The sequence below is a fragment of the Corapipo altera genome, unplaced genomic scaffold, assembly GCF_003945725.1.
Source record: "Corapipo altera isolate COAL_440 unplaced genomic scaffold, ASM394572v1 22b, whole genome shotgun sequence".
NCBI lineage: Eukaryota > Metazoa > Chordata > Aves > Passeriformes > Pipridae > Corapipo > Corapipo altera.
In genome coordinates, this window is record NW_020884876.1 from 25,899,556 (window position 1) to 25,909,037 (window position 9,482).

Here is a 9,482-nt window from a genome sequence, read left to right on the forward strand (position 1 = left end):
GCCGAGCAAGTGAAGCCCATCTCGAAAAACCGGGAGCGACCTGGGCCCGTCCCGGGATCCGCAGGGCCACCCTCCTGCGGTGACCAAGAGGCCCACCCCTGTCCCTCGGAGCTGCGGGGGGAGCCGAGCCCGGCCGGCCCGGCCCGACCCCTCCGCCCCCCGGCGGCGATGTCCGCCCGGCCCGGGAGCCGACGCGCTGAGCGGAGGAGGGGAGGAAAGGGGAGGGGAGGCCAGGGGGTGGGCGGCCCGCTGCCCCCCCGTCCCCGCCGGCACGTGCCTGCCCGCCCCCTCGGGCCACTGCCGCGCCCCGACGGCCCCGGCATGGACGCGCCCGGCCAGCAGCCCGCCAGCCCCCGAGCGGGCCCTGAGGTCGCGGCGGCGGGACGGGCTCCGAGCCCGAGCCCGAGCCCAAGCTCAAGCCCAAAGCCGAGCCCGAAGCCCAGCCCGGAGTCGGCCATCGAGGAGGAGGAGGAGACGGCGTATGTGGAGATCCGCGGCTCGCCGCGGGGGCCGGAGGACAGCCACCAGAGCCCCGAGCTGGCCCCGGCCGGCGGCGTGGAGCGAGCGGCCGGTCCCGCACCGGACAGCGGAGCCGGCGGCACTGAGGATGGCGGCTCGGCGAAAGGTGGATCCCCGGGGGAGGCGACGGGGCCAGCATCCTCGGACAGTGGGCAGGATCGACCGCCTTCCCCGGCGGAGGCGGCGGCGGGATGCGGAGCTGACACCGGCCCCGGCCCCGGCCCCGGCCCCGGCTCCGGCTCCGGCTCCGGGGGAGCGTCAGGGAGCGGCGGGCCGCCGGAGCTGGGGGGCTGCCCGGAGTCCTCCTCCTCCTCCTGCCCTTCGCCGGTGACTAAGGCGGACGGCTTTCCCGCAATGGGCGACCCGGTGTCAACGGAGGGCAAAACCTCCTCTTCCTCCTTCGGATACGAAAGCGAGGAGGAGGACGAGGTCGCGGGGCGCAAGGCGACCCCCCCCGGACCTCCCCCGGGCACCCCCCCCCGGTGGCGGCCGCGACGAGGCGCACTATATCAGCACGCAGGAGATCCAACTGAGCGAGGTGGACCACGACATGGACTTCGACGCGGGGCTGGCCGCCCGCTGGGACTTCGAGGACAACAACGTGATTTACTCCTTCGTGGACTACGCCTCCTTCGGGAGCGACGAGACCCCGGGGGACACGCTGACGGAGGAGGAGGAGAATAGCTGCTACCTCAGCACGACCACCAGCGACCCCAACAACCAGACGGACAGCATCGACAACACCAGCAGCACCGAGATCGTCAGCCTTACCTCCGAACACGACACCCCCGGTGGGGACAAGCGCGCCAGCTCGGGGGAAAGCCGGTCCAAGCAGTCCGGCCGCCCCGGAGGGAGCCCGGCCGCCCAGCTTCTCCTATCAATCAAAGCCGCTTCCCGGGCTATAAATGAGTCTAGCAACGTGCGTGGAAAGCAAAACACTGTTTACGCTGCCAAGCATGAAGGCGACATGAGCCTCCGTGTCGCCGCGGCTCCCGACCGCAATGCGAGTTTAAAACAGGACGCGGTCCGCGACCACACGAAAAAGTTCATCGCGGTCCCCGCGCGGCTGCAGACCCGGTGCGGGGCCGCCAGGGCAGGGGAGCACTCGAGTGGCGCCTCCAGCGCCGTCAGCGAGCTGGACGATGCCGACAAAGAGGTGCGAAACCTTACGGCCAGGGCTTTCCGCAGCCTGGCGTACCCCTATTTCGACACCCTGCGCCCCGGTTCCCGTGCCTCCTCTGCCTCCCTGCCCGACAATGCCCTGGGCATCAACCGCTGGTCCACCTACCTGGACCTCAAGTGTGGCAGTCTGGGACCGAGAGCCGAGCCCAGCTTGCTGCGCTCCGGCCGTTCGCAGACCAAAGCCCTCGAGTTCGTGGTCAGCAAGCTCGACGGGGAGATCGCCCACGTCGAGTCGCCGCGGCGGCTGCGGGCGGGCTCCCGGGTGGTGACCCTGCTGGACCTCGGCGATGCCGCCGAGGCCGGGGAGCCGCCAGCGGCAGAGAGCGGCGGGAAGGGATCCAGCAAGAAGTCCAAGTTCGCCTCCAGCCTCCTCAAAAACGTCATCTCCAAGAAGATGCAGCTGGAGCACGAGTTCAAGATGGAGCGGGGCGAGATCACCGACACCTCCTACACCGGGCCGGGCGCCGGCCGGGAGCCGGACCCCGCCGGTGGCGCCGGCCGGGAGCGGCAGCGGGAGGTTGGCGTGCAGCGGCAGAGCTCCCGACACTCTGAGGGCGGCTCGGACTGCACCGCGGCGGCGGCGGAGGATGTGGGCGAGGGTGGCGGTGGCCGATCGCCGGCCTCCAAGGCATCAACGCCCCGCGAGGGGAACCGCAGCCTGGATCGGGCACTGTCGGATGAGCTGTGCGAGGTGAAGCGCAGCGCCTCGGAGACCATCAAGGCCACCTTCCTCCGCAGCCAGAACAGCGCATTCCGGTCCTGGAAGGAGCGGGAGGCAGAAAGGAAGGAGGAGAGGGCGCCCGTCGGCAAGCTGAAACTCCCGCACAAGCAGGACTGGCGAGCCGACTTGGGCGAGATCTCCGCCGGCAAGTCCACCAAGATGTCCCGTCTGTTCGTCCCCGCAATTCAGCACACCCCCCGGGAGAAAGAGCCCGGCAAGCGGGCAACCAAGTGCTCCGCCGCCGCCACCGCCACCTCTTCGCCCGCCGCCGCCACCACTTCTCCCACTGCCACCACCACCTCGTCCCCCGCCGCCAAGCCCAAACCACCCGAGATCAAGATCAGCCTGGGCAGCGTGCAGCAGCCCCGGGACGCCGCCTTCAGCATCGCCCAGCTGCTGACGCCGCAGATTGCAGGCCGGCCGCTGGAGGAGGGCAGGGGGCAGCACATCAAGCCGCTCAAGGCCGGCGACGGCCACGACAAGGTGCCGCAGTTCCTGGTGCGCGACGTGAGGGACAGCAAGTACAGAGCCCAGGGGATCCTCCACCAGGTGCGGGACGTGCGGAAGCTCATCAAAAGCTCCTACAGCGCTGACTCGGGGGATAACAGCAGCGACAAGGGCAGCGGCGCCTCCGAGCAAGGCGGCCCTGAGCAGAAGTCCCGGCAGCAGCTGGTCATCGCCGGTGTCCCCCGGTCCCTCTCCCCCGTGGTCATCACCTGCCAGGCGGTCGGCCACACTGGCACCAAGCCCACTGAGGCGGGGGCCAAGGCGGCGAGCAAGGCGCCGGCCTGTCCCCCGGAAGGCACCGTCCTGGTGCACCGCACCTCGGGCAGGCTGCCGGTGGCCACCATCGCCCCCAACAAGAGCGATGCTCGCCAGCCGGCCGTGCTGAAGATCGTCTCTAAATCCTCCGCGCCCTGGCGGCACCAGCCCCCGCCGCCGCCCGCCGATAGGGGCCGGGGGTCGGAGGAGGACCCGCGGGAGGAGAGCAAGGCGGCGCCCGTGCAAAACGCGCTGGAGAAGCTGACGGCGGCGGTGAGGAGCATGGAGGAGCTGTACAGCTTCAACAAGCGCGAGTGGAAGCGCAAAAGCGACCCTCTGCCCATCACCGACAGCCACGTCCTCTCCCTTATCGCCAGCCAGGAGCGGGGCGCCGGGTCCCGGCCCGCCGCCGCCGCTGCCGCTCCCCCCCCGCCGCCGCCGGCGGATAAGGCGGAGGAGCCGTCGAGCAAGGGGCCAGGCAGCGAGCGGCTGCCCCGCCGGCCCTCCAACAACACGGCCGATAAGGTCTCGGCCAAGGCGGCCGCCTTCGAGAGCCTAGCCCGGCAGCGGCAGCGCGGCCCCCCGCCCCCCCGCACCGAGCCCCCTGCCCCTCCCCGCGCCCTCCTCACCCTCCGCGGAGCCGGAGGAGCGGGAGCCCCCGGGCCAGGCAAGCCCCCCTCCGCGGCAAGCCAGGCACCGCCGCGCTCGCCCCGCCTGCCCGGGAGCGGGGGCGCCGGCGATGCGGAGCGCGGCCCGGACTGCGGGAACTACCTGGCCCTGCCGCTGAAGGCGCCCGCCGAGCCCGGCTCCCCGCCCTCCCCGGTGCCGGTGTCAGGGGCGGGCGGCGGCGTCCGCCCCAGCCCGGTGTCAGCGGCGGCGGCGGCGGCGACGCTGTGCAGCCTGCAGCCCTTCGGCACCGCCAAGCCCCCCGGCAGCCCCAGACCCCCGCCCGGACCCCCGGCCGCCGAGGAGCCCCCCACCGCCGCCCCGCCGCCCGCCGAGGGCACTCCCGCCACCCTGTACCGCCCGCCGCTGCCCTTCGCCGCGCTGCCCGGCGCCGCCCCGCCGCTGCTCTGCTTCTCGCCCTCCGTGCCCGCCGCGGCCGCAGCGGCCGAGCCCTTCCCGCAGACGCAGCGCAAGGTGCTGCTGGACGTGAGCACCGGGCAGTACTACCTGGTGGACACGCCGGTGCAGCAGCCCCTCAAGCGGCGCCTCTTCGACCCCGAGACCGGGCAGTACGTGGAGGTGCCGGTGCCCCAGCAGCCGGCCGTCGCCCCCGTCCCGCTGCCCCTCTCGCCCCTGGCCCTCAATGCCGGTGCCTACGGCGCCACGTACATGCTTTACCCTGGGCTCTTGCCCACCGCCACCGTGCTGCCCGCCGGCGCTCTGCAGCGCCCGCTGTCCCACTCGGGCAGCGATGCCAGTGCTCCGGCAGAGCCTGGCAGCCCAGCAGCAGCAGAGGCAGCTTTTGCCGAGAGTCCCTACTACGTGGCTACCAGCAAAGGCCCGCCGCCGCCACGGCACGGGGCAGCCGAGGCGAAGCCGGTCATCAGCATAACAGCGCCAGCCACCGGCCCGAGGATCGTCGCGCCGCCCTCCTTCGACGGCACCACCATGCGCTTTGTGGTAGAGCACCGGTGAAGGGCGCAGGTGAGAGTGCTGGCTGTCAGGTTTGGTTTAAAACTATGCTTGCATGTGGGGATTCCTGAGATTAGTTCTGGCTTTAGAATGAGGAGGAGGGAGGGTAGGATGTGAAGTGTTGAGGGCAGACCTGGTTAATTCCAAATGACAGCTGTGCCACAGCTTCTCAAGGAGGAGAGGGTCCACAGACGGGCTCTCACCAGGGCTTAAAATATAGGCATAAGATAGAAACACAAAGGTTACACACACCCACTGGTGCAGTTCAGTATCCCTTGCAGCGGTAAATATCGTCTTTCTTCAGTTTCAGGAGAAGCACACCAGAGCTGCTTGTCACACAGCCTGTATTTTTGCAGCCTTGGGACTGAGGCACCTCCCTTTGCTCCTGGGGATGGAACTGTGTTTGGGCATCTCCTCTGGAACCATCTTCCAAGCCATGAAACAGTCCCTTTGCCTTGGCAACACATCCTCCCTTTTTCTCACCTCTTGCCTCTTCCTCCCAAGGAGAGGTGAGCACCTCTCGTTTTACCCTTGAGCCCCTGTTTCTCCCTAGCCTCAAGAAGAGTGGGAGAGGGGTCTCATGGAAGCAAACCCTTATTTCATGTCCTTCTCATTAGTGGGATGAGGGAGCAGGATGCATAGGGTGGACCCTGGTGTGCTCTCCCAGTGCCATGGAGCTGCTGGCAGGGGCCTGTGGTGCAGGAGAGCTCCAGAAGAGCCCACAGGCACCGTTGCTAAGCAGAATTTTGCATAGCTACTCAGAACTTGGCCTACCACAGTGCTAACAGTGTCCAGTTACCTAGGCTGTAACCCAGGCCCGGCCTCCAAATTCAGGGATGCATGTGCAAGGGGATTGAATACCTGTCCTGGAGCAAGGAGGAGAGCATCAGACTGAGCATACAGCATGCATTGAAACCAGGGCTCAGGATGCTGCAGGATGTCTTGTACAAAATACCCAAGAAACAATGACATTTCATTTTAAAAGACTTGAAATATTACATAAGTGCCTTCAGGACTTTTTGTCTCTTGGATTAGAATGCATGGCTCATCTTTATCAAGTGCAGCATTGGGCAGAGCTACCAAAATCTTCTGTGGCTTAACAAAAGACTCACAGAGCTGGTTTTTGGTGTATAGGAAAAGGCAAAGAAAAAGCAGCAACAGAGAGTCAGAGGTTTGGATTTGTCACCAGTTTATGTTGAGCTTTGTCCAATTGGATGCTTGAGGGTTTCTTCCAGCACTTGGGTTATCTTTTTTGTTTTAACAGTTCTTTTAGTTTGCATCATCTACTACTGCATAGTAGATTATTTGTTTAATGAAACCTTACTGATGTGATTTATACACTTATTTTTTCTCTGCTTCTAAATATTTTATCTTGAAAGTTCCATTCATTTATCCTGGCTATAAGTTAAGTTGTTTTCATTGGCCCTTATGAGTCACTCAGGATAGGCAAAGTTCCAATTTAACTTGAGCTCTACTGTCCTACTTGACTTCATCTTGTCAGTAAAGTCTCCATAGAGTATCTAGAAAAAATGGCAAAAAGTAATTGATTTTTTTTTTCCATTTGGTCTACTGGCTGAATTGAGACTGCTAGCAGAAGGAATTTGTTAGATTTCAGTTTAGAGGCTTGATGTTTTTGAAAAGGTGTGGCATATAGCACCCATATTTCTAACAGCACCCATTTAAACAAAAACCTCTAGCTTTTCTTGTATCACTCTTTGAAAGTGAAACCCAATATATTTCCCGGTGTGACCCACCCCTCGATTCCCAGGGGTTATCCTGCCATGTCATGTAGCAAGCTTGCCTACTGTACCTGGTGAGGTGGGTGATGCTCTTGGCAAATTGCTGTTTCTCAGTGATGAAGTTAATAACTGCATCAATACTCTGCTTAATTGCGTTACCTCAGAGCTCTACCATTGCAACACAGGTGTGATAGCTGCCCCAAAAGACTGGTGATGCAAAAACTTTTCATACTGATTACAGAAAGTCATTAAGCAATATGAAGACTTTAAGTTGATTTTACCATTCTTTTAATCTTGTAAAATGCCAAGGTGTATGTTGTCTAATACAGACAGGGATGCCCCCTCCAGGCTGTCTCAGACCTCCTGAGGTAGGTGTCCAGCTGGTGTATGACGGATAAGGTGTACAGGTATTTTCCTTGACATGTTCTGAAAGTCAGTAAAACAAATAATTTTACCTGTGTGCTGCAAGACACATCTAGCTTGGCACTAGACTTTGGTTATTCATATAACTCTCAGCGGAAAATAGGGTATGTGCCAGAGGGGAATTGCATCTGTAACCTTCTTCCCATTATTTTCATTCACCTACATAACTTTCGTGTCCTGTGGATAATTTTTCCTCTTCTCTCATTTATTATCTGCTCTTTCTTTTGTTTTCCATTATTTTCCTCTATCTCTTTTGTTGTTCCCTTCCTAATTAAAACCATTTGTTTGCTTGGGGTAATGTTTTTACCCTAACAACAAGAGCAGTATAATTTTGTATGAATCAGAGGGTGAACTGTTGATAATTTTTTCATTCTAGATGCTTTCATATCAGAACAGGTTTTTTTGATTGCAACAATGCTGTGCAGATCCTAAAACAGATCTTAGACCAGCCAGATTTCATCAGTGAGCGTGGGGGTTGAATAAATTATTGTCCTTTCAGGTCCCTTTTCTTTACTAGCCAAAATAAGCAGAATTAATGCTTTCTTTCCACTCTTGTGTTCCTTTCTGCACTGCACATAATATCTTCTTTCCTTCTTTGCCCTATTATTTTCACATCTTCATTCACAAACTGTACCACTGTGTCAAGGACTGCTCCATCTTGATCTCTGTCACCTTTTGAAGACCAGTGTGACTTGTAGCTTTGGTGGTAGTGTGATACCTGTGGCCATGTTGGCACTGAGTCCTCTGCATACCTGCTTCACTTCCAAGACTTCTTTCTTTATATGGTGCTCTTTTCTGCATAATCAATGGGATAAAATGGATCCCATCAATTTGTATTCTGGCAAAATCCAAGGTGCCATTTCTGAACTATTCTTAAATAGTTTTTATATGGCAAATATTAGAAAATATGTGAATGTTTCTTAGAGATATTGTAAGGTCATTTTTCTTCCCCCTCTTCTTCACTCACAGTAGGTGGGGAGCTTTAGTAACATAGTACTTGCTTCTTTCTTCATCTGGGGGAAAAATTTTGCTAATTTTCAGTTCAAGTAGACTTGCCAATCTGCTTGCATCCAAACTTAGACAGCACCGTCCTGTAGTGTGCAGACTGCCTTACCCATTCCCAGTCTGAATAACTGAAAATGTAGTTTGAACTTTAGTATCTATCCTCACATTATACTCTGTAGAGTTTCTGCCTTGTGTTAGGTAAATAAATGAGGTAACAAAGTAGAAAGCAACTGTAGTAAATTGTAGCACCAATATTAGAAGGATATTTTTCATTGTTCCGTTCAAACGTGCATAACCACCTTATAGTTACAGGAATATGTATGCAATTATACTTATTAGTTGTGTTTTCTTCCTAACTACCATCAGAAAATCTATACCTGCCTTTAAAAATTAATTTTGTTTGGATAGCATATATGAATGATTTTTAAAGGCTCATAAATTGATATTTTAAACTTTGTTTTAGTTGTTTCCCATTCAGCAGAATGTATGTTCTACATTATTAAGTCAAGATGTCAACTTACAGTGAAATATGCAATACATAGGATTTACTTATGCTGAGGCCTTTGCTGAGCATTCAGTAAAGCATTTATCTAATTTCAGTGGGAAGTACAGGAATATTCCAAGAACCAAAAAGACTTCAACATTTGATCTAGTAAACTGGTCTATGAATGGAAATAAGCATGAGCTGGTGTTCAAAACCATAGCTACTTAGGAAAGGTTTAAATAGTGCTTAACCTTGATACCAGTAAAAGTTAATGATGGGCTTAATGATGCTTCTCAAACAGTATAATTTCCTGAGCCAGCATTTAAGTCTTAACTCCACAAATCTTGGAGCACATGGTTGTGGGTTGTTGCCCTTTTGCTTATGTATGCCATGCTGGATGCTGTGCTGGTAAGTAAAGTGCCCATGTCTTAAACAGAGTGGATGGATCATTTAAATCCTGGATAGATCACATTGCCCTTTTTCTACCTATGCACGTGGGGTTCCTCAGTACCAATCCATGGGGAACCAGGGAGTTGTGAGGTACTGCATGTTACACACCTTGGGCAGCAAGGATGGGTTCTGCTCGAAAAATAAGAGTGCCTGATCACTGGCTCAGTTTAAAAAGCTGTGTGCTATTGTCTGATTCTTGGCAGTAGCCAAGAATGAGGAATGAGTAGCAAGAATATTATTGAAAACAAATAAGGTATTATTCACTTCTTCAGAATAGTAAAGATTGTTCAGATAGTTGTGGCATCTCTCTAACAATCTACTTTGTATTAATGATGCTTTTCTGTTTTTCTTTGGGTTTTTTCACAGGGATAAGGAAGAAGAATTATGCTTCTTTAATTTGAAATACAGTTGGTAACTCTTAAACATTCAACCTAAAAACTGCTTCTACAGTTTTCTCAATTTTTTTGCTTCATCATATGAACCAAGTGTGCAAGTTTCTTGTTTTCTCCTAAGTGCCCCTCAGTTTTGGAGTATGCCTGCATTTAATTATGTGAGCAAC

General features: G+C 56.6%; 1 protein-coding gene across 1 annotated transcript; it reads left to right on the forward strand.

Annotated features, from left to right (window-relative positions):
- The first annotated feature begins 321 nt into the window (after window positions 1-321).
- Window positions 322-9,482, forward strand: CUNH4orf54 (chromosome unknown C4orf54 homolog). The gene is made up of 3 exons (XM_027635800.1): window positions 322-898; window positions 933-4,834; window positions 9,290-9,482. The coding sequence occupies exons 1-2, from the start codon at window positions 322-324 to the stop codon at window positions 4,823-4,825; spliced, it is 4,470 nt and encodes a 1,489-aa protein (XP_027491601.1). The 3' UTR covers window positions 4,826-4,834; window positions 9,290-9,482.

What these genes read in the sequence shown, in the direction of transcription:
- CUNH4orf54 (XM_027635800.1), top strand. Translation starts at nt 322, where the DNA reads ATGGACGCGCCCGGCCAGCAGCCCGCCAGCCCCCGAGCGGGCCCTGAG. An exon ending in CGACCCGGTGTCAACGGAGG is followed by an intron (nt 899 to 932) that starts GCAAAACCTCCT and finishes CGGATACGAAAG; the next exon opens with CGAGGAGGAGGACGAGGTCG.